Source organism: Loxodonta africana, chromosome 13 (assembly GCF_030014295.1).
Source record: "Loxodonta africana isolate mLoxAfr1 chromosome 13, mLoxAfr1.hap2, whole genome shotgun sequence".
Lineage (NCBI taxonomy): Eukaryota > Metazoa > Chordata > Mammalia > Proboscidea > Elephantidae > Loxodonta > Loxodonta africana.
In genome coordinates this window covers 51,644,407-51,667,082 of record NC_087354.1, presented here as the reverse complement: position 1 = coordinate 51,667,082, position 22,676 = coordinate 51,644,407, and the positions used below count along the sequence as shown (strand labels likewise).

The following is a 22,676-nucleotide window of genomic DNA, read 5'->3' as shown; positions in this document are numbered from 1 at the left end:
CTGTTTCTGTTGTTAATGTCATCCATCTCGTTTCTTGTTTGGGTTATTTGCATCTTCGCCTTTTTTTGTTTTGTCAGTTTGGCCAATGGTTTGTCAATTTTATTGATCTTTTGAAGAACCAGCTTCCAGTCTTGTTGATTGTTTTGTTTTTCTGTTTCATTTATTATTGCCCTAATCTTTATTAGCTTCTTTCCTCTGGTGGCTGTGGGCTTCTTTTGTTGCTCTTTTTCTGTTTGTTCTAATTGTAAGGGGAAGGTATTGATTTTGGCCCTTCTTTCTTGATGTGTGTGTTTATTGGTATAAATTGACCTCTGTGAATACTGCTTTGGCTGTGTCCCAAAGGTTTTGGTATATTGTATTTTCATTCTTGTTTAATTCTAGGAATTTTTATATTTCATTTTTAATTTCTTCTGTTATTCAGTGGTTCTTAAGCATGGTGTTCATTTTCCAAGTGTTTGATTTTTTTTTCTTGTTCTTCCTGATAATGTCTCTAATTTTATAACATTATGGTCTGAGAAGGTGACTTGTCATTATTTTGATATTTTTTAATTTATTGAGGCTTGCTTTGTGACCTAGAAATGGTTTATTGTAGAGAATGATCCATGTGCACTGGAGAAGAATGTGTACTGTGCTGCTGTTGGATGGAGTGGCTTTGTATATGTCTATGAGGTCAAGTTGGTTGATCATGTTACTTAGATCTTCTGTGTCTTTGCTGAGTTTCTTTTTAGTTGTTCTCTCCATCTTTGAAAGTGGTGTGTTAATGTCTCCAACTATCCTCCTGGTGGATTGATCCCTTAATCATCATATAAATGTCCTTCCTTGTCTCTTATGATTGGGGAGTTTGATTTAAAGTTTGTTTTATCAAATCAATATTGCCACTTTTTTGGTTACTGGTTGCTTGATATGTATTTTTTTCCATCCTTTGATTTTTAACCTTTGTATGCCTTTGTGTCTAAGGTTTGTCTCTTGTAGGCAACATATTGGTAGGTCATTTTTTTTTTTTTTAATCCATCCTGCCACTCTGTCCCTTGACTGCTGTGTTTAAACTGTTTACATTAAGTGTGATTATCGATAAATATGAATTTATTGCTGCCATTTTGTTATGCTTTTTTTTGTGTGGTGTTGACGGTTTCTTTGTTCTGCTTAATTTTCTGTGTTGAGTTCTTTTTGTTCATACATTGTCTTTTCATTTCCTTCATTTTTGTTGATCTTGTGTTTACTGGATCTTTTTGCTTTTCTTTTTGTTTACTTTGGTGGGTAGGTTTGTTCATTTTCTTTGTGATTACTGTGAGGTTTACCTTTATCATCCTATGTTTAAAAGAGTTTTTTTTAATACTGCCTTGACTTCCTCTCCATATGGAAGTTCTATAACTACACCATTTGTTGATTTCAGATTGACAGCTCCAGTTCCTTGTTTTCAGCATTGTAGCTTTATTTTAATTTTGAGAGTTCTTTGTCTGGGCTGGTTTCTGGGTGATGTTATCTTGTGTCTTGGTCCCAGGTTGTTATCTGATGTTGTTTGTTCTCTGTCTAAAGGACTCCCTTTAGTATTTCTTGTAAGTTTGGTCTGGCTTTTACAAGTTCCCTTAACTTCTGTTTATCTGGGAATATCCTCATTTTGCCATCATATTTGAGAGACAGTTTTGCTGGATATATGATTCTTGGTTGGCAGTTCTTTTCTTTTGGGGTTTTATATATGTCATCCTATTGTCTCCTTGCCTGCATGATTTCTGCAGAAAAGTCAGAGCTTAGTCTTATTGGTGTCCCTTTGTATGTGATATTTTGCTTTTCATGGAATGCTCTCAAGATTTCTTTGTTAGTATTTGGTTTTGAAAAGTTTGATTATGATATGTCTTCGTGACTTTCTTTTGGGGTCTATCCTGTATGGGGGTTTGCTGAGTTTCTTGGGTGGAAGACTTCTTATCTTTCATGATATCAGGGAAGTCTTCTGCCAGAAATTCTTTGAAAATTCTCTCCATGCTTTTTCTTGTCTCCTCCTATTCTGGAATTCCAGTCATGCATAGATTGTTTCTCTTGATGGCGTTCCACGTAACTCTTAGACTTTCTTCATTTTTCCTTTATTCTTTTTTCTGGTTGTTCCTCAAATAAATTAGTATCAAGGGATTTGTCCTCTGTTTTCCCGATCCTTTCTCCCATTGATTCAATTCTACTTCTCTGTCCTTCCATTCAGTTATCTATTTCTGATATTTTATTGTTAAGCTTCTGGAGTTCTAGTTGCTGCGTGTGTATGGGAAGAGTAGCCAGGCTCATCACAGCCACCCAGAGAGCTGGGGAGGGCAGTAGTAATGGGTTGGGGCTGCAGGAAGAGGCTTGGGAGGTGGAGATGGGACCACTGGGGTCTAGTCATTGATTTGATGAGAGGCCTGAGGGGAGGGGGCATGCATGACACCAGGAATCTGACCTGGATGTTGGGGTAGACAGAGAAGTCCTTCACAACACAGGTGAAACACAGGAGGCAAAATGGTTTTGGAGCAGCTGGGAGGGAAAGCAGTAGGGACAGTGAGTGTTGACCATGTTGTTTAAGAGGCTCCTCTGAATGGGAAGAGGAGGCAGTGGCTAGAGGTTGGGGAGACACAGAGTAAAAGGGGGCTTTGTTGTAGTTTAGGTTGGGCTGACTTGAGTGTGTTAATAAGATTAAGGGGAGAGGAAGGAAATAACCATCAGAAGCTGATCTTGGAGAAAATCTACCCTTCAAACCAGTTTCTTCTGCAGGGGTTGGGTCCAAAGGAAACAGCTGGAAGCCCTGGAGAAAATGCAGTCCAGAACCCAGGAGGAGGGAGTTACTGTGATCAGAGGAAGCCTCACTGTGAGGCTGCGGGAAAGAAATATATAGGTGGAAGGAAGGCAGAAAAGCTAAGGTTTCATGCTTGACAATTAAGATGTTGTCAGAGATATTTTATCTGTGTATTTGGAGTCTAGTGGATTAGAGATGTTGAGACAGACAGGTCTACATTTCCCCTTGGGTTATCTCCCCAAGAATCTCTCTGGGCTCCAGAGCCCTAACGATGCAGACCAGAGCCAAAGGTGAGCTGGAGGAACCCTAGTATTCATTATAAGTATTTGGTGAAATCATAAGTGAGAGGAGTAGAAGGATCACTTACACATAGATATTTATAACTTCTGAACTCTTTCCAGAAGATTTTTATTCTAAATGTTACCTACAGCAGGGAACCCTAAAGAAAATAAAGAATGCCTTTGCAGAAACTCAAATTTTAAAAAGGGTGAGAAGATGACATATCTGCTAAGGCTGCAGCCAGTGTCTGGATTGAGGGGAGAGAGGACGGTGATGGAAGGAGTGTCCTTTGCTGAGCATGCTTAGGGCCCACATGAGGTTGAAGACCCTGAGCTTCAAGGGGCATCAAGCCCCAAGGATTTTTCCCACCAGTACTCACCAGCCTAGGGTGAAAGGAAGGGAAGGGAAGGGAGGAGATAATTGTGAACCGTCCTGGGGCAGAGAAGGAAACACCTTTGCTGCAGTTGGCATGCACCTGAACTGTATGCTCTGTCTTTGGAGACACCGGCTAGGATTCTTTGCTCCAGGTTTGGGCAAGGTCAGACGTAAGCTGAGTGTTAGAAATGGATGAGAACAGCTTAGCTCCATCTTCTGGACCCCGAGAACGGTGCGTACATCACCTGCCAATGTCTTGTGATACCGGTTGTGTGGTTTTATGTTGGCTCTCTCCACCAAACTGTAAGCTCTCTGAGGTGTATGTCTTTATCACTCCATGGCCCCCAGCAGGAACTTGGGCTCAAAACAGGTGCCAAATAGATAACCGTTGAATGATTGTTCTCCACTGGCAGACACTGCCACCTGGCATTCATAGTCCTCTGGGAAGGTAAGACCCCAACTTACCTTCCCTCATTTGTCTCCCATTCCTTCAAAACAATGGCCAACACCAAATGGAAACTGATTCCAAATATGCTCTTAACCTTCTCACTTCTGTGTAGCCTTTGAAGCCTTTGTGAATGCTGGGTGTTGTACCTGCAGCATTCATTCTCAGCCCCTGTCCCTGTCTTCAGTCTCAGAATTATACCTGTCTGAAACAGGCATTGAGAGGAACCCTGGTGGCGCTGTGGCTAAATGCTCAGCTGCTAACCGAAAGGTCAATGGTTTGAATACACCAGCCACAGTCCACTGGAGAAAGATGTGGCAGTCTAATTCCATAAAGATTACAGCCTTGGAAACCCCATGGGGTAGTTCTCTTCTATCCTATAGGGTCATGGTGAGTCAGAATTGACTCGGCTGCAGTGGGTTTTGTTTTATTCTTCAACATCGTGGATGGGCGTGTAAGTGTAAGGACATAGAGAGGACATTTACCAGTATCAGATCTTTCCCTGAGGATCCCCATAGACAATGCTTCTGGAAATGAAATCGATGAGGATGGCTATCCAAAGATGTGCATCACAGTATTATCTACAGTTACAAAAACTGGAATCAATCTAAATGTCCATCAAAAAAAGGGATTAAGTGAATTATGGTACAGCCATACAATTGGATATTATACAGCCAATGAAGATGATACATAGCTATATTCACTGACAAGGAAATCACTCTATTATGTATTTTTGAGTAAAAAAAGCAGGTTATAGAATTGCATTATGGTATGATTCACATTTATTTAAAATTATACATGGGAAGGATGTGGATTTGAATTGTGAACTGTGATTGCCTCTAGGGATGGAATTTTGCATTATTTTTAATTTTTTATGCCATCTTATATTGCTTGAAATTTCTATGTATTTATAATCAGAAATTTTAAATAAAGCTATTTTCAGTGCATCTTTTAAGGCCTACTTATATGTAAATCCTCCAGGAAGCTTTCTCTGATCCACTCCCCAGCCCAGCTCCAGCCTGGAACATGAGCCCTGCCTCTTTCCCACCTCTTCCGAGTGGCACCATCCTGTCTTCCTCTTCAATCTCTGGTCTTTCTCATCCTCCTGTACTGTTGTCTCTTAGGTGACCTCATTAACCTCGTGGATGCTGAGCTCCTTAAGGTCAGGGACCAGCTGTTCCTGCTCCTCTTGGTATCTTTCCCCACCCCCAAAGGTGGCCTAAGGGGACGGGTTGCTCCTCAGCTCCAGCTGATTATTGCCCCTTGAGCCTGTGAGCCCACTGAGGGCCAGATCTTGGTTTGTTTTTTTTTCCCCCAAGACATTCATAAATCTGAGCTAATTTGGGGTTCATTGGGCCTTGCTGTAGGGGCAGAATTAGTGTTCGTTGCCCCAGGTCGGGCCTGCAGGCTGCCAGGTGATAGACCCAGATGGGCCTCCTCCCCTTTGACCCTTGCCTACTGTGGAAATGCCCCTGGCTGAGACCCCAGACCTCTGGGACAGAAAGAAAGCCCCCTCACCAAGGATGCAGGAAGCCAGCTGCTGAGAGGAAGTTGGCTACTTGGTCTCCATAGGATGCACTTTGTCTGGGTCCAGAAAAACCCTGTCCAATCTGAAAAACCCTGTCCAGTCTCTTCCCTAAAGAGACGTGACAGTTGTTTCCAAATGACTGCCCCTCCAGCTCCTGAGCTCTCCGTTTCCTCTTCCACTATGAGCAGCAGCAGCCATAACCACAGGGGCCAAACCAGCAGCTCTCCCTCAGGAGCACTGGCAGCCTTACCAGGAAAAACGAGGCACCTGGCGGCCAAGAACAGGTGCTGTCCCCAACAGCCCCCTCCTACCCCAGGGCCTAAAAATGTTATTAACTAGAAGAGTTGCCATTTGCTAAACACCTACTCTGAGCCAGCCACTGTGCTCAGGACTATCCCATCACCGAGGAGTCCTGGTGGTGCAGTGGTGAAGTTCTTGGCTGCAAATTGAGAGGTTGGCCGTTGGAACCCGCCAGCTGTTCCACAGGAGAAAGATGTGGCAGTTTGCTTCTGTACAGATTTACAGCCTTAGAAACCCTATGGGGCAGTTCTACTCTATCCCATAGGGTTGCTGTAAGTCAGAATCAACAAGTACAGGTACCCCATCACCAAGGTCCCTGGATGGTGCAAATGGTTAAGTGCTTGACTGCTAACAGAAAAGTTTGTGGCTCAAACCCAACCAGAGGTACCTCGGAAGGCAGCCTGGCGATCTCCCAAAAGATCACAGGCTTGTAAACCCTATAGAGTAGTTCTGCTCTGCACACACAGGGTCACCATGAGTCTGCATCAACTCAGCAGCCGCCACCACCACGACCAACCCCATCACCATGGCCCTGCCAGGTGGGTATTATTTTCCACCTAAAAAGATCGAGGCTCAGAGAGCTCAGGCAGCTTTCCCAAAGTCCCACCCCAGGGTTAAACCTGAACCCAGTCTGCTTGACTCAGTTTGTCTGCCCCACTATATCCCACACAAGCCAGACAAGGGGGGCAAGAGGAACCTAGACACTAACCCACTAAGTTGTTTTCTTAAATACCAAAATCCATGTAGTAGGCCTGTTAAGGACAAGTCCCATTTTATTAGCCACCTGACCTTGTAGGCATTTGAGTTCCTCTGACACCTGTGAGGTACTCTCTCCTCAGACATACATGATGGGTTGCCCAGTTGGATAGTAGGAGCAGTAGCTGAGAGACAGAAGCAGCTTCAGTGAGTAGCTGGAGACCATTAATGACAGAGACCAAAATCTCTGCTTACCGAGAGAGAAGCCACAAACAGCAACCAGGATTAGACTGTGAGTAGGGGGCACCTCCAGTCCTGAGCTCAAGGCCTGGAGCTGTGGCCCCTCCTGGCCTCTGGCCTGGCTTTCCTGTTGTCCTAGTTCTTGGTCCCACAGCTCTCTTCATAATAAACCCCTGTTACCTGACAGTACCTGAGTGTTCCTTGAACCTAGTGCTGGGCACATTGTTATTACCAGAAAAATCTCCCTGGAAAGTTGTGCTGCCTTGGATGCAAGGTGGCTGGGGTGACCTCTGCCTGCTCCCGTTAGCCAGCCCTGGGTTGTGTTATCTGAAGCAGGCGAACTGCCTCTCATATCTGGGCATGGGGCAGGTGGCCCCTAGGGCCCTAGGAGTGACACTGTTGGCTGGAACCCTGGGTCTAGAGCCTGCCTTCCCCCTGGGAAGCAGGTCGCCAGCCTGCCCTGAGCCAAGCTTTGCTCTCAGAGCTCAGGCAGGACACGCTCGGCTGAGGTGCCTTCAAGAACCCACTTCCCTTCTTCACATCTCAGTTTCCTCATCTATAAAATGAAGGGTTTAGATTATTTTATGAATTTAAAAGGTTTTAGTAGAACTGTTTTTTTAGACAACATCTTACACTGAAATCCAATGAAAACAAAATACTAGTATACAATCATCCCTTTGTATCCTCGGGGAATTGGTTCCAGGACCCCTAGAGATACCAAAATTCGAGGATGGTCAAGTCGCTTGTATAAAATGGCGTAGCATTTGCATATAACCTACACATCTTCCCTATACTTTAAATCATCTCTAGATTACTTATAATACCCAATACAATGTAAATGCTATGTAAATAGTTGTTATACTGTGTTGCTTAGGGAATAATGATGACAAAAAAGTCTGTATATGTTCAGTACAGCTGAGCCCAGACCATGGTTGACTGCTGTAACTGAAGCCTGGGAAAGGGAAACCGTGGATGGGGCGGGGGGACTGTGAGTGTACTATACTATAGGGTCACTGTGAGACCGAATGGACTCGGCAGCAACAGGATTTTTTGGTTTACTGTAAACTTATTATTTCAAGTTTATTTCAAATTTATAAAATGTACTTATTAAAAAAGGCAATCAGTAAGAACTAAGGCTGTTTTGATGAACAGGATAGTTGATTTGCATCAACCGCTGCTTCCAATTTATTTCTTTGCTTTTTTTTTTTTCTTTTTCCACTGGTTGCCAGTATTGAGAAAATCAGGGAAAACCCAGATCCCAGTTAGTAGCTGAAATAGTTTTTAGCTAGCCTTGCAATTTCAGGATACTGAAAGAGTGGTAGAATTTGTTTCAAGGCAGAAATCACTAACTATATTAGGGTGGCCCATATGTAATTGCCAATAGGCCACCCCATCAATCTTGATTTACAAAAAGCCAGTTTGTATAATTCACTGAAACAATAATAGCTAATATTGACTTAACTGTGTTCTAGGCTCCGTGCTGAACTCTGCCAGCGTGGCTTCGTGTAATCCACGCGACAACTCTCCATTCTACAGATCTGGACACTGAGGCTCGAGGGGCTGCCCACGGGTTACACAGGTGGAGCCCCAGGTGGCGGGCCCCTGTCGCCCCCCAGCCAGCCTGGGAGAGAAGAATCACGCCTTTGTGCGCAGCGGCGCCCGCCGGCCCGCCCATGGCCCAGGGCTGTTTGTTTTCTTAACGTGGTTAACCAAACCTCCTGAGCAGCCTCCGCCGCCCAACAGAAGCCCTGCCACTGAAAGGGGGCTTTGTATGTACCGGCGGCGGAGGGCGAGGGCTTGAGCCAAGACGTGCGGAGCTGGCTAAGCCAACCTGGGCGCCGGTTTGGGGGCTCCACCAGCAAGCAGGGCCGCCCACAGGAGCTGGGGCGTGTCGGGAGGGACGTTTTCACACCCAGCCTTCCTCTCTTGTTGTCTTGGTCCTTTGCAAGCTGTGGGCTTCAGGTCTTCACAGCCGGCCCAGAGTGCTCCGGCTCCCTAGAGGGGGTGGGAGGAGTCAAGAGACAGGTGTCTAACCTGAAGGCCCCTGGAAGATTCCTGTTGTTATACCCCTGCAGGCTTTCCTCCAACCTTTTAGCAACCCCTGCTCCCTTCCTGCTGCCTCCCCAGGCTCCCCCTCCCCTCCATGGCCATTGAGTTCCTTCTACATATTGAGCCCATCAGAAGCAACCACTGACACACAGACCAGGTCCCTGGCCTGATGGAGCTTAGAGTCTGGGGGAATGTGGGGGAAACTAAGGGAGACACATACTAAACACAATAAGGTTTGTAGTAAGTGCATAGACTGATATGATAGGGTGGTCAGGAAGGAAGGCCTCTTGGAGGAGGTATTGGGCTGAGACTTGGAGGATAAACCCACCAGGTCAAGGGTCAGGGAAGAGTTGGGGAAACAGCACGTTCAAAGGCCCTGAGGCAGGAAAAAGCTTGTCTTTGGTTTGAAGAACTAGAAGACGGTCACTGTGGCTGGAGCCTGGCATACAAGGGGGAGAGGGGATGGGATGAGATGGGAGGTGGAGGCTGGGCTGGGTCATTTAGAACTTTGTAGTCTGGCAGGGATTGGGGTTTATTCTAAGTGCAATGGTGGAAGAGGGACAAGGAAAAACAGGGAGACCATTAGAGGACATGGCAGTTTTCTGGGTGATAGGGGTTAAGACAGAGGGGCAGACTGTCAATAGGTTGTGTGATCTAGAAGTCTGAGGAGGCCACCCGGGACAGTAGAATGTGGTGGAGGCCCTGTGGGCCCAGGTGAGCTGGGTCCCTGAATGATGGGCCCTGTAGTGCCGGGGAGGAAATGAAATGCCAGCACTTCTCTTCGTAGTGGGTCATTTCCCTTCCAAGGAACCACATCAGGTTCCTAGAAGTTTCAGCTTCCTGATTTGGGGGCCCATATGAGATGGGATTTGGGAGAAGAAAGTGTAGGAGATAGTACTGGTGAGAGACCTGCTTCCCACCTTGTGGGGTCACTCTCCCAGCCTCTCTTGGGAGCACAGCAAGAACGAAGATTTTCTGCTTCAGCTCAGCGGGGAAGGGGGGTGATTCAGTGGTTCCCCCTCCTCCTAGCCACCAAGACAGGCAATTTGCTTCCTCTTTCCCACCCACCCCAGAGTCCCCAACTAGGTGTCAGCTCTTGGAAGGCAGGGCGTGGCCCTCTCCTGCCCCCAGGGCCTTTGTGGGGGAGAAGCCAGTGGAGTCAAAGACACTGTCATGGTGCTGCCGGAGGACAGCAGCTCCCTCTGATTGGGGGGTGGAGGTGGCCAAGAGGTGGGAGCAGAGGCCCTTTATGGCAGCACAGAGAGTGATTAAAATCACTGCCACACGTCCAGAAAGACCCTGCCCAGAAGGGTGGGCAACAGCAGCCTGGGGCCACCTCCCACAGTCCCTGGTAGCCATCTCCATCACCAGCCGCCTGCCCCTCCAAGACCAGCCACAACCCAGCTGTCATGTACTCAATATTTACTAAAGGCTTAACATGGATGATCCCAATTTTCAGTCTCTTGAGGGAGGCATATTTTCCCTATCAGTCAGATGAACACATGTCTAACACAGTTCCAGAAATCCAGTTTGTCTTACCCCCAGACCAGAGCCTGGGTCCCTAAACTGCCTCTGCCCGGCACACTGGACCTGGAGCAGGTTCGTGGTGAGGGAGCGAGGGAGGGATGGACCAACGGACGGGCAGGCCTGTGGGTGCTGGGGGTGTAATCAAAGCCGGATTGGGTCCTAGCATTCCCAGGCATGGCCTTAGCTGGGGTCTCCAGGCGGTGACTCCTCCTCCGGGTTGGGCCCTGGAAGTGGAGAGAAGGGGGTAGGGGGTTGGTGCGACCCCGAGGAAGTGTCTGAGGAACTCAAGGAACGTCCTTGGTTGGCACCCAGGGCAGGCACCGAGGGCTGGGCCCTCCACCGCCCACGTGTGGCGGCGCCCACAGGCCCAGGTCCTTAGTAGGCACTCAAAGGGTAGGTGAAATTTTGACTCGCCCGCGTTTCTCGCAATCAGCGGACGGTCAGTAAATGTTTGACAAACAGATGACTCTCCGCAGGAGGAACCCCACTGGGCTCAGAGAGCGACCCTCGACTCCCCCCACTCCACGCCCTTCTAATCTTCTGGGCGCAGGCCCCGGCGGCTCGGGGAACGCCGGGGGCGGGGTCAGCGTGGGGCGCAACAGGGCCAGGGCCCGGGGGCTGGGCTGCGGGCCGGGGGCGGGGCCTGAGGGCCGGGGTCGGGGCTGCGGACCCGGGGCGGGGCCTGGGGGACTGGGGCGGGGCCATGGCCGGGGGCGGGGCTCCGCGCCAGGGTCTAGTCTGCGCCGGGCAAGTTCGGGCTGCCAGCGTCGGGAGAGGAGCCGGCCCGGTTGCCGATGCTGGAAGTTCACATCCCGTCTGTGGGGCCCGAGGCCGAGGAGTCCGGACAGAGCCCGGAGAAAGGACACATGGTGAGCGAAGCACCGGGATGGGAGGGACGCGGGGACCCGCCGCAGGATTTCCCCACGCGGAGCGCCCTGGGGACCCTGCGCCCGGGCTGGGGCGTCCGAGCGCGGTGGACCAGGCCGTCGGGGAACAGCGTGTTGAGGGTATCGGGGACGCTCGGGTTTGGCTGCCCCGCGGACCGTGGTCCGGGCACCTCAGGAGCTGTCTGGAGCAGAGGGGTGGGTCCGCCAGCCCCTCCTCCCAGGTGTTGGGGACGCGAGAGGGTCCTCGGGGAGCAGCGGCGCTCCACCGCCGCTTTGTGCCTTGTGAGCGCAGGAGAACGGGCGCGCCGCTGGGCACTGGTCCTGCTGGTCCCCCGGCTGGACCTCACGCGCGCGCCCCGCCGCCCGCCCGCCAGGTGTTCCGAGTGGAAGTGCTGTGCCGCGGGCGCAGACACACCGTGCCGAGGCGCTACAGCGAGTTCCACGCGCTCCACAAGCGGGTGAGGCGGCGCCGACGACTTACCGACTCCCACCCCCGCCGGCCCTGACCAGCCCCTGGGAAGCGGGAGGACGGGCTCTGGCCCAGCGCACTCCCTTTATGGCCCCAGTCCATGAGGGAGCAGGTCCTGGGCACAGACCGCCCGCAGACTGCGGGGCCATCGTCAGGAGGGCGTAGGAAGGCAGGTCCAGTCCGCAATGACCATGCCCCTGCGCAGCCGGCCGGCCCTCGGGCGTCTGTGCGACTTGGGGCCCACCTAGCCCCCACCGCCATTACCCGGGTCCATGCCAGGGTAGAGCTGGAAAGGCGGGCGGGAAGGAGTGGAGAGGGCTCTTGGCTAAGGTGGAGTGGGCTTGAGGGCTCAGCCAGGGAGCTGTGACAGCACCGCGGTAACCTCTGGCAGATCAAGAAACTGTACAAAGTGCCCGACTTCCCATCGAAACGTCTGCCCAACTGGAGGACCAGGGGCCTGGAACAGCGTCGACAGGGCTTGGAGGCCTACATCCAGGTACTGTGGGCCACTCTGGGTGCCCTAAGCTGCTGGCCTGGAGAGCAGGAGAGGGGCCCTTATCTTGGGCACGTTATTCACTACCCTAAGCCTCAGTTTTTCTGAACAACAATGGGTCCACACAAACTTTGCTGGCTTGTTGAAAGGATTGAAGGAGGTAGCCAGGAGACAGGTGATCCCATTGCAATCAAAGTTAGTTCCCTTACCCTGCAGGGGTGAGTTCCTCTGCTCCCTGTGATGGGGAAGGAGGCTAGGGGTCCCCCCAGCCACAGTGATGGGGGATTACAGCCAGAGGGCTTCAGGGGCATAGAACTAGTGTAGTCACACAGGCCCCACTGTTCAGAAGGGCTCTGAGCTTGGTGTGATGCTAGGCTCTTAACTTGAAACTCTTAAGCCATTTTTTTTACCAAAGGGCCTGCATTTTCATTTTGCACTAGGTTGTGCAAAGTACCAGCCTTCCTCTGTCCTCCTCTCCAGGGCGTCCTGTACCTGAACCAGGATGTGCCCAAGGAGCTACTGGAGTTCTTGAGACTTCGGCACCTCCCCACAGACCCCAAGGCCAACAGCTGGGGGTGAGTACCTCAAGGGGCTGAGGCTTGGCAAGGGAGAGGGGCCAGTGCTGGGGGTATAGGGGCTCTTGGCAGCAAGCAGAAGAGGACAGATTTGGGGGCCAAGCCCCACTTTTGCTCCTCACCTCTGCCCAGATCCTAGACTGGATCTTCCTTCTCCTGAGGCCTGCCTCCCTCGTCAGCATTTTTTTTTTTTTTTAATTTTATCGTGTTTTAGGTAAAAGTTTACACAGCAAATTAGGTTCCTGTTTTCACAATTTTTATACACATTAGTGACACTGATTACAGTTTTCACAATGTGTCAGCATTCTGCTTGTTGTTTGTTGATCTAGCTTCCCTTCCTGTCTTAGTCATCTAGTGCTGCTATAACAGAAATACCACAAGTGGATGGCTTTAGCAAACAGAAGTTTATTCTCTCACAATCTAGTAAGCTAAAAGTCTGAATTTAGGGCACCAGCTTCAGTTGAAGGCTTTCTCTCTGTCAGCTCTAGGGGAAGGTCCTTGTCATCGATCTTCCCCTGGACTAGGAGCTTCTTAGTGCAGGGACCTCATGTCCAAAGGATGCAAGCTCCTGGCTATATTTTGTTGGTGGTATGGGGTCCCCATGTCTCTCTGCTCGCTTCTCTCTTTTATATCTCAAGAGATTGGATCAAGACACAATCCAATCTTGTAGACTGAGTCGTGCCTCATTAACACAATTGCCGGCAATCCCATCTCATTAACATCACAGAGATACGATTTACAACACTTACAACACACAGGAAAATCACAGCATATGACAGAATGCTGGGCATTACATAATACTGAGAATCATGGCCTAGTCAAGTTGACAGATACTTTGGGGGGACACAACTCAACCAGAAACACCCTCCTTGCCTTCTCATCTTTGCTTTTCGGTAAATGTTGACCATTGGGTCTCATATAGTTGATTGTTTAAGGGAGCACATTACTCGGGGGCGATATGGTTTGTTTTATTAAGCCAATCTATTATTCGGCTAAAAGGAGACCTCCAGGAGTAGCTTCAGTGCCAAGTTCAAAGGTTATCTTAGGACAATAGTCTCAGGGGTTCCTCCAATCTCTATCGGTCCAGTAGGTCTGACCTTTTTTAGGAATTTGAATTTTGTTCTACATTTTTCTCCATTCTATCTGGGACCTTCTATTGTGTCCCTGGTCAGAATGGCCAGTAGTGGTGCCCAAGCACCATCTGGTTATTCTGGTTTCAGGTTAAAAGAGGGCTGTAGTTTCATGTGGGCTGTTAGCCCCACAGACTAGTTTCTTCTTTGCGTCTTTGGTTTCCTTCATTCTCTTTTTGCTCCAGATGAGTGAGACCAATAGATTTATCTTAGATGGCTATTCACAAGCTTTTAAGACCCCAGACACTACTCACAAAACTACGGTGTAAAATATTGTCTTTATAAATTATGCCAGTTGACTAAGTTGTTCCACAAGACTATGGTCCTAAGCCTCTTAACCTGGTGAGCCAATTGCATGAGTTGTTTGGATGTCTAGGAAGTCTATGTAACTGCTCCCATGTGCTTTATTATATACATGTAGTAGACGCAAACGTGTATACACGCTTGCTGATACACCTATACACGCACATGCATGTATACGCACATCCTTCCCATATACATGTATCTACCTATGTAACACACATGTGTTTTCTGGTTATTACTGTTGTTACAAGCATCAGCTTTCTTGAGCCTTGGCAGTGAGGCTGTTTTCTGGACAGTCTTGGTTACCCCAGCCAACGCCGGAACTGGGCTTGTTACAAATAGAAGCAGTGGTTCCCCGGGAGGCGAGGTTCTGGGCTTGTGTCTCCACCCTCCTCACACTCCCCTGGGCACCCCCAGTGAGCGCACTGGCCTCTGTCTCCTTTTCAGCACCCTGGAGGACTTCCTTCCCAGCAACAGCAGGCAAGTCACAGTCCCCTCCTCTGCCGGCTCCTGCTGCCACCTGGTGGCCAGATGCCAGGAATGGGCCTGCCACCTCTGGCCTCTGGCCTGTCCTTGCGGCCCAAGTTTTCCCACTGGTGCCCCCAAGCCCACTTCCCACTCACCTTTCCCTTTGTGGGTCCCCGGTGAGCTCATCTCAGGTGTTACCCCACATGGGACTTCACCTTACCCCCCACCCCGGTGGTTCACGATCCTCTTTCCTCTCAGCTGCCAGCTGTACCGCCGACCTGTCGTCAGCTTCTGCATGGATCCCTACATTTGCACCCCTTCCCCAGGTGAGGAGGTGACTCTCATTTCCACCCACAATCTGTATTCAGGGCCCAGGTACCAGGGTGGGGCAGATGCAGGGGGAAAACTTGCCATTTCTTAGTTCCCAGGACCCCCAGGCACTATCTCCCTCCTACTGGCCTCCTTTGGGGCCATACCTGCTACTCCTGTGCCCCTTGTAGCCTGTTTTGTGTTCTCCTCCAGGGGGCAGACCCCATCATCTCCAGGCCTCAGCAGTCTGGCCTCACAAGCTGATGTGGATAGACTGTGACCTGGGAAAGCCAAACCTGCACTTGGGGTGCCCAGCTCTTTCCTGTTGCCTTGGCATGGCCTCCTGCTCCTAAGGGTGGCTGAGCTTGTGGGCAGTTTAGAGAGCTGTGGGCCTGGGGCCAGGCTGGTCACAGGCCTTCTCTTTCCCTATGCCCTTCTGTTCTCCTTCTACCCAGAGCCTCTGCCCAATGTGGTGGTGAACGGTGTGCTCCAGGGCCTCTACAGCTTCAGTATCAACCCCATCAAAGCCCAGCCAGAGGCTGCCTGTCACCTTGTTCCTCCACCACCGGCGCTCTGACCAGCCCAGAGGCCTTCGGGCCACCTATCAGGACAGTCGCATGCCTTACTCTGCTGAACTCCACGTAAGGCACCAGGGCTGGGTCCTCCCTTGGCCTGGGACCCAGGCCTTACCCACCAGGACCCATAACTCAGCCCACACTGGCAGCTGGGGTGGTAGAACTCAGGTGCTCTGGGCCCCAAGGGTCAAAGTAAGGGCACAGAGGGTAAGGGATAAAGGGAGAAGTTGGCTATGAAAATGTATAAAAGCTATTTCTTAACCTAAGCCAGAAGGAAAAAAACCAAAAACCAAAGTTGAGGCACAGTAGCTGGCAGTTTAGAAGCAAGGAGCAAAAGGCTCCCCTCTGACTTTCTGAGGGCAGCACCTGGGTAAAAGGTTGGCGGGCACCTAAGGAAGGGGCTAACACCCGCTGCCACTGGAGAATCCTGGACTTAGGGGAGGCACTGCAGGCCCAGGAACCCAGCCTACACACAGGTTATTAAAAAAAAAAACCCACCTTTTTTTTATTGGTCAGCGTTGGCAGGAGTTTGTTACAAAACTGGGCCTGTGGAATGTGGGTCCACTCCGTCAGATGCCAGCACCAGGGCCAGTCAGTGTGGAGCCCTCTGGCGGACCACCTTCACCCCATAAGGGCAGCAGGGCTGCATAGAAGGTCGCTCAAAGGAAAGAGGTCCCTGGGGCCCTACTCCTTGGCGATGGCAAAGGGCTTCTCCACCTCAATCTTGCCACAGTCTGCAATCGTCACATCCTTCAGGGGCTTGTCCCGACTGTCTGTCTTGGTGCTCTCCACCTTCCGTACTACATCCTGGGAAGGAAAGGCGGAAGAAGGGGGGCAGGGTGGGTCTAGAGGTCGGCCACTGAAGCAAGGGGAGCTAAGCCCCGTGTGTGGATCAGGAGGGCTGAGATCTACATGTGACCAACAGCATGCAAACCTTGAGGCACCAAATTTCTAATGAACTCAGACCAGGGTGCCAGCCCAGGGCAGGGACAATAAGGGAAGCAGCAGTTTTGTTCCTTTGAAAGAAGACCCAGGTTGGGCTAAGGGTGAGGGAAGGAGGAGGGCGGCTGGGAGTGTGGTACATGGTGCTCAGCTTGGGGGAAGCCTGCAGAGCACCATCTAAGGGAATGAAAGAAGGCTCCTGTGGTTAAGAATCCTTAGTGAGGCCTCCCGGCTGGCCTCTGCCTGGGGCCCAGAAGGGTTAGAATTTGGGGGCACCAATACGCAGGCTGTTGATTCTTGATTTCCCCCAGGTTAGGAGACATAAGCACTGTTCTGAACGTATGGGTTCAGTTCTTTTGGGGAAAGGATGAAATCTATGCAGCCCTGGGCCCATGCCTGTATCAGGTCCCTGGTGAGGAGCCCCAGCCTCCAGGACTCACCATGCCCTCCAGAACTTTGCCAAACACCACGTGCTTGCCATCTAGCCAGGACGTCTTGACTGTAGTGATGAAGAACTGGGAACCGTTGGTGTCTTTGCCTGCGTTGGCCATGCTCACCCAGCCAGGCCCGTAGTGTTTCAGCTTGAAGTTCTCATCAGGGAAGCGTTCGCCATAGATGCTCTTTCCTGGGCAGACAGATACTGCCATTGGGTTGGGGCAGGAGGAGCTGCATTGGCCCAAACCAGGCAGATCTTTAGGGGTAAAGATTCAAGGGGATCAACCTGTCTTCTGTGCCAGGCCAGGTTGAGTGTATTATAAGGATAAAAAAGCTGTCCCTTTCCTGACCCCTTACCTGAGAACCAAACTGTACTTAACTGAGACCAGGCAGGGCATATGGCCGGGGGGATTTACTGAAAATCTCGTGTGATGAATGACTTTCAGAGTTCAGTTTTATGGCTTCTAAATAAGGCATATCCTATCAGCTTTCCTCAGCTGTGGCCTGAGGGACCTGCCGTGGCAAGTCTTTGGGGAAGACAGGTGCTGTGCAGGATGCTGGGTGGATGGGGAGACAACTGGGAGAGGTTAAGAACTCTCCAGAAAAACTGCTGTGGCTCACCAGCCTGTCTTCCCGAGAGCAACAAAGGCACTGAGGCAGCTGCAGAGCAGAAAGCAGACAAAGATGGTAGGGAGGCACAGGCAGTGGACAGGAGAAGGGCTGCCATTTGGGCTCTGGAGTTGAGAGCCTCTTATCAGTGACTGAACGGAAAATAAAGGGCGACTATAAACATGTGTAACGTCTCTGTCCATGCGGGTGTGGGAGCCACTGTACACAAGGGAGCCAAGAGCAGACCTCTACACCATTTCTGAGACCCTAACTGTAGTTTCCAAAACCGGTTCCAGGAGAAATTAGGAGTGATGAAGCAAAGGCTTTGCAGAGACACGGCACCCTTTTCCCTGTCACCTCCTGGAGAGTGACTGTCAGTGTATTAAAGGCTGGAGAAACCCAGCAAAAAGAGGGCCTTTTCATTTTGTTTTGCCCAACAACTCTCAAACTCACTTGCATATGAGACCCTTTTTTAACTCTCAAAACCAAAACCCATTGCCACCGACTTGATTCTGACTCACAGCAACCCTACAGGACAGAGTGGAAATGCCCCATACGGTTTCCTAGGCTGTAAATCTTTTTTTTTTTTTTATAATTTTTATTGTGCTTTAAATGAAAGTTTACAAATCAAGTCAGTCTCTCACTTAAAAACTTGTATATACCTTGCTACATACTCCCAATTACTCTCCCCCTAATGAGACAGCCCGCTCTCTCCCTCCACTCTCTTTTCACGTCCATTTCCTAGGCTGTAAATCTTTATGGAAGCTGACTGCCACATCTTTCTCTGGGGCTGGTGGGTTTGAACCGCCGACCTTTCAGTTAGCAGTGGGGCACTTTAACCACTGGACCACCAGCGCTCCCCCCGCCCCCCTTCTCAGTACACCTATTTTCATCCTGTGGTTCCACAGAATGGAGCCAGGTGGGAATCTGTCCTAGACTGATGCTAACCAGGGAGATGACAAAGGGCTGACTGTATAGCAGATGGGAAGACGGAAAACCAAGAATTACTCATTAAAGAAGGCACATTAAGTCCAAGGGCTCGTAGGCACTGCCTCCCTCACCCCCAGCTCTCGCTGCCCAATACCTCTCGGAGGCGCTCTATCCAGTCCAATCAGCTTCAGGGCATCAGGCCAGACTCGGCCTGGCAGAGGTGGGGTAAGAGATGTCTCAGCCTGTGTCCCACCCTCCAACCCCACACTGAGGAGACAAGATTCACCACCATGCAGTGCCTCCCCCAAGTGAAAACCGTCTGTGTAAATCTCTGCCAAGTGCAGCATTTCAATTACTGCTGCTATCCAGAAAATCCCCAAATCTATGTCCTTGGCGCCAATCACTTTCTCAAGATACAGCGAGTTTCAAACTCAAATGGCTAGTTCTTCACTTCCAACTCCACAGACTTCGCTACCTTTCCCTCCAGACTCCAGTTATTCTGTTGACAACTTGCGTCTGTACACTGGTCAACACTGTCCCCATCCCAGCACCGATTCATCCTGGCCCTTCCATTCCCAGTACCCCACTGCAATAAAGCTACCGCTTAGGGTGTGCCTGTGTGTGCCAGAGACTCCTCAGCATTTCACACAGATAAAAACCCACCGTGTGAGGCAGGAGCTAAGGGGGTCTGGCTCTCAAACCTCTGCTCTTACCCATTAGGCCATACTCTCCTCAGGGTGCAGGCCCATATCACCCTACCCAGGGGCAGCTGCCCCAATCCCCCAGCCAGTCTGTTTGCTCCTGCCTCCACACCTGGGATCCTGCCTTTGCACCCGGGACCCAACCTCTGCACCTGGAATCCTGCCTGTGCCCCTGGGACCCCACCTCCGCATCCAGGATCCTGCCTGTGCCCCCGGGACCCCACCTGCACACCCAGAATCCTGCCTGTGCCCCTGGGACCCCACCTGCTCATCTGGGATCCTGCTACCACATTATTTTCCCTCAAACAGCTTTGCGATTGGGTCATCCTCACTCCCCACAGGACAAAGCCAGCTTCCCTGGTCTGGCCCTAACCCACCTCTGTACTCCTTGGCGGTACCACACTCCTACCCCCAGCCCACCCCAGCTTTAGCCAAGCTCCCGCCTCTGAACAGAGGCGCCTCACACCACAACTCTGCCTCTTCTCTGCCCTCTCAAATTCTCCCCATCCGGGACCCGGCGCAAATCTTTCCTCACATTCACATGGCCACTTCCTGACTAGCTTGGCCTGAAGTGACTCCTCTGCCTGTGCGTGTATCCATGATGGCCGACTTCACTGAGCACTTACCACGTGCCAGGCCTCACACTCAAGATCTCTCCAAATCCTCACAGTACCCCTACCTCAGCACTCTCACTTTATACAAGAGGAAAGCAAAGCTTAGAGGGCTGCAACCACTTGCCACAGTCACAAATCAAGATAGTGGCGGACACTGACTCAAACTCAGGAGTGTCTGACTCCAAAAGTCCAAGCTCTGCTTTGTGCCATCTCTGCCACCACGGCCTTTTGTTACTGCCACCTTGTACTAATTTGTAGCTTTCAGTTTTCCCCACTAGTTCTTCCCACCTACATGATGAACACCTTGAGGGCAGAGGCCTGTGTCCTGAAGACTGACTGGTAGCCCATTTGTGAGGGCTCATATGCTCAAATGAAAGGGAGCTGCTGCCCCACTGATCTTCATGTGGTCTCAGCACCCACCACAGAGCCTGGGTCACAAACTAGTCTCTGATAGTGAGCAGTTCTCCAACTGCACCAACAGTCTTGGGGAACAGCAGCCTGTGCACCCAACTATGGTGAAACCTGTAGGTTAGTATAGCGTATCTGTGTGACTGTCCTATGTGTACAGAGTAGTGTCTGGTGGGAGACAGCCAAGCAAACTTCTACCACCCCAGCTAGGGCTTCCAAAGTGGCCCACACGGGCTTTGCGTGCCTGACCCAGAATCACCTATACACATGTCTTCACTTTGTTACCCTCCCAACAAGAGATATCAAGAGAAGTCACCAGGCTACAGGCCTGGATCAGCAGGTCTGCCCCCTGGGAGAGACCCTCTCAGGTCAACCTCACCCCTATGATGGCGTCTCCTTTGTACTGGATTTCATATATACAGAAGGGTGCAGCTGGTCTCAGCACAGATAAAGTTCTCTCTGGAGATGGGAAAAGGAGAGGCTTGTCTACCCAACACAGCCTAGCCTTCCCACCCTAGAGGCTGCATGGAGAGACTCTTCTCCCCAGGAGAACTCAGGTTACCTCCAGTGCCATCTCCTCGGGTGAAGTCTCCACCCTGGATCATGAAGTCCTTGATCACACGATGGAATTTGCTGTCCTTGTAGCCAAACCCCTTCTAGAAAAAGGGATAGGAAGGTGAACAGTTGGCACAAAACATCAGGCAGACATCAAACAGTCCCAGCAGGAACCCAGTTCACACAACTACTGGTGACAGCAGAGACAGTACTGCCGACCAGATTCATTATTCAACATGCTACTGGGGGTGCAGTTTACCACAGGGCACACAGACCCAGGAAAGACTGAGACCCACATTCCTCTGGCCTGTAATGTCTCAAACTATACAATCCTATGTCATGTAGTGCTGCCTCCTTCTGCCTCTCATCTCTTCTAGTCCTAAGATCAGATGCAAGAAAACAGACTGAGAAAAAGGAAAGGTTAGAGAGAACAAACATTTTCTTAAATGGGGCACTCTACTTTCCTCAAAACCTGGGAATCTCTGGGCTCCTTACTCAGGAGTATGCTCTGGTGCAGGGGCCACAAGCAGTTTCCATAGATGTCTTCTTTCGTTATTGCACTGTCTTAAAGATGTAAAAATTACTCCCAAAAAGTCTAGATTTCTGAATTCAGTTAAAAAAAAAAAAAAAAAACCCAGAAAATGACAACACTGGGTTCCCAGAGCCATAGGGCAACAATCAGTTGGTACCGAGTGCGGCGTGCTGGTACAGATAGGCAGTCCAGTTTGCTGTCAACCCTATTTGGCAACTTCACTCTGTCTGAGCTGACTACCTCTGCTCCAGCCACTTACCTCTCCGGTAGCTAAGGCCACAAAATTATCCACTGTTTTTGGAACAGTCTTTCCAAAGAGACCAATGACCACACGGCCTACATCTTCATCTCCAATTCGTAGGTCAAAGTACACCTGGGGAAAAAGACCATTTCAAACTTAGCCCATTTGAAGGGCCCTTGATAGAAGGTATGTGGGGACGGGAGAGAAAACACTGCCATATTCTTTTTCTTCCTTGCTTTAGAGTGGTAGCTCTGAATAGTTTTGATGGAGTAAAAAATCTTAGGAGCTAACGAAAGTTCCAGACCCTTTTCCCTAATGATATGCTTGTTTACACTCTCCTTAGGCTACAGGTAGCAATCTTTGCTTCAAATAAATGATAGGCTCGGATTCTAGAAATTAACATAAAAAAATCATAAGAAGGAAAGCCCAGGCTCAGCATACAATCTTAAACCATATTTGCTATGCTTTGTAACTGGAAGTAGCTAAAGCGTGGCCTAAGGAGAAAAAGGATTCTGAAGTTGGCAGTCCCCAAAAAGACGGTTCTGAGGCGGGCAGTGCCGGCCCCAGTTAGCATCCCGAGAGCCAACTCCCAGAGTCTGGGCAGGGGCTGGGGTGTCATTCTCGGGTCTGAAAGGGTAAGACGGCCCAGGCGCCACGAGGCCAAAGCCGGGAGCCTAGGGAGGGGCCGAGCCAAAGTCCAGGACGCCCAGGCCCAAGTTCGGGGCCCTAAATGTCTTGGACACCGCTGACCCGCGCGCGGCGCAGGACCCCAAGCCGCGGAGGCGGGTCCCCAAGGGCCTTGCCGGGCAGGGGGGAAGAAGGGAGCCCGAACCTTGACGGTGACTTTGGGCCCCTTCTTCTTCTCATCGGCCACAGAGGGCCCTGGCAGCAGCAGGAAGAAGACGGAGCCCACGATGAGGGCGGCGGCGAAGAGCAGCTTCATGTTCCGCTCCGACAGACGTAGCATCCACAGGAGAAGAGAGCGCGGCCCGGGCAGCCGAGCACCGGAAGCGGGTGGGAGCGCCGGGGCTTGGGCTTCGGCGCCGCCACCGAGCGGGAGGCGGGGGGAGAGAGGGGTTCCTCCCGGCCTCCGAGCGGAAGGCGGGCACGGTTTCCCCCCTCCAAGTCGGCCCCGAATGGTAGGTTCTCGGCCCCGGCCCGGCTCCTCGACGGAGACGCGGGCTCGTGAATGGCTGCCACGTTATTGCTACCTGATTGGTCCCCCCGCTCTCAAATATCCACCAATAGGAAGGGGAGCAGGAAAAGGCGTTGCCCCTCTCAGAGAGCACGATGATTGGATCTCTGA

At 50.7% G+C, this 22,676-nt stretch overlaps 2 protein-coding genes and 1 long non-coding RNA gene across 8 annotated transcripts; 1 reads left to right on the top strand and 2 right to left on the bottom strand.

The window, feature by feature from the left end:
- Positions 1-957: 957 nt before the first annotated feature.
- LOC135227272 (uncharacterized) lies at positions 958-10,777 on the bottom strand. The gene is made up of 2 exons (XR_010317424.1): positions 10,207-10,777; positions 958-8,613 (listed from the first exon to the last, which is right to left on the bottom strand). It is a non-coding gene; the product is annotated as an uncharacterized LOC135227272 (long non-coding RNA).
- A 135-nt stretch (positions 10,778-10,912) lies between these two features.
- Positions 10,913-16,932, top strand: SNX22 (sorting nexin 22). Of its 6 annotated transcripts, XM_064267417.1 has the most exons (7): positions 10,913-11,063; positions 11,456-11,539; positions 11,942-12,046; positions 12,524-12,618; positions 14,499-14,531; positions 14,778-14,845; positions 15,284-16,932. In XM_064267417.1, the coding sequence occupies exons 1-7, from the start codon at positions 10,989-10,991 to the stop codon at positions 15,403-15,405; spliced, it is 582 nt and encodes a 193-aa protein (XP_064123487.1). In that variant the 5' UTR covers positions 10,913-10,988; the 3' UTR covers positions 15,406-16,932. The 6 variants fall into 6 exon arrangements, with proteins under 6 accessions (XP_064123487.1, XP_064123488.1, XP_064123484.1 ...); XM_064267418.1 differs by lacking the exon at positions 14,499-14,531; XM_064267414.1 differs by having other exon boundaries at positions 14,499-14,845.
- Positions 15,881-22,406, bottom strand: PPIB (peptidylprolyl isomerase B). The gene is made up of 5 exons (XM_003418351.3): positions 22,203-22,406; positions 21,389-21,502; positions 20,605-20,698; positions 16,786-16,970; positions 15,881-16,210 (listed from the first exon to the last, which is right to left on the bottom strand). The coding sequence occupies exons 1-5, from the start codon at positions 22,335-22,337 to the stop codon at positions 16,088-16,090; spliced, it is 651 nt and encodes a 216-aa protein (XP_003418399.1). The 5' UTR covers positions 22,338-22,406; the 3' UTR covers positions 15,881-16,087.
- Positions 22,407-22,676: the final 270 nt, after the last annotated feature.

What these genes read in the sequence shown, in the direction of transcription:
- SNX22 (XM_064267414.1), top strand. Translation starts at nt 10,989, where the DNA reads ATGCTGGAAGTTCACATCCCGTCTGTGGGGCCCGAGGCCGAGGAGTCC. An exon ending in TCCACGCGCTCCACAAGCGG is followed by an intron (nt 11,540 to 11,941) that starts GTGAGGCGGCGC and finishes AACCTCTGGCAG; the next exon opens with ATCAAGAAACTGTACAAAGT. An exon ending in CATTTGCACCCCTTCCCCAG is followed by an intron (nt 14,846 to 15,283) that starts GTGAGGAGGTGA and finishes CCTTCTACCCAG; the next exon opens with AGCCTCTGCCCAATGTGGTG.
- PPIB (XM_003418351.3), bottom strand. Translation starts at nt 22,337, where the DNA reads ATGCTACGTCTGTCGGAGCGGAACATGAAGCTGCTCTTCGCCGCCGCC. An exon ending in TGGCCTTAGCTACCGGAGAG is followed by an intron (nt 20,699 to 21,388) that starts GTAAGTGGCTGG and finishes CCCTTTTTCTAG; the next exon opens with AAGGGGTTTGGCTACAAGGA. An exon ending in CCGAGGAGATGGCACTGGAG is followed by an intron (nt 16,971 to 20,604) that starts GTAACCTGAGTT and finishes CTGTCTGCCCAG; the next exon opens with GAAAGAGCATCTATGGCGAA.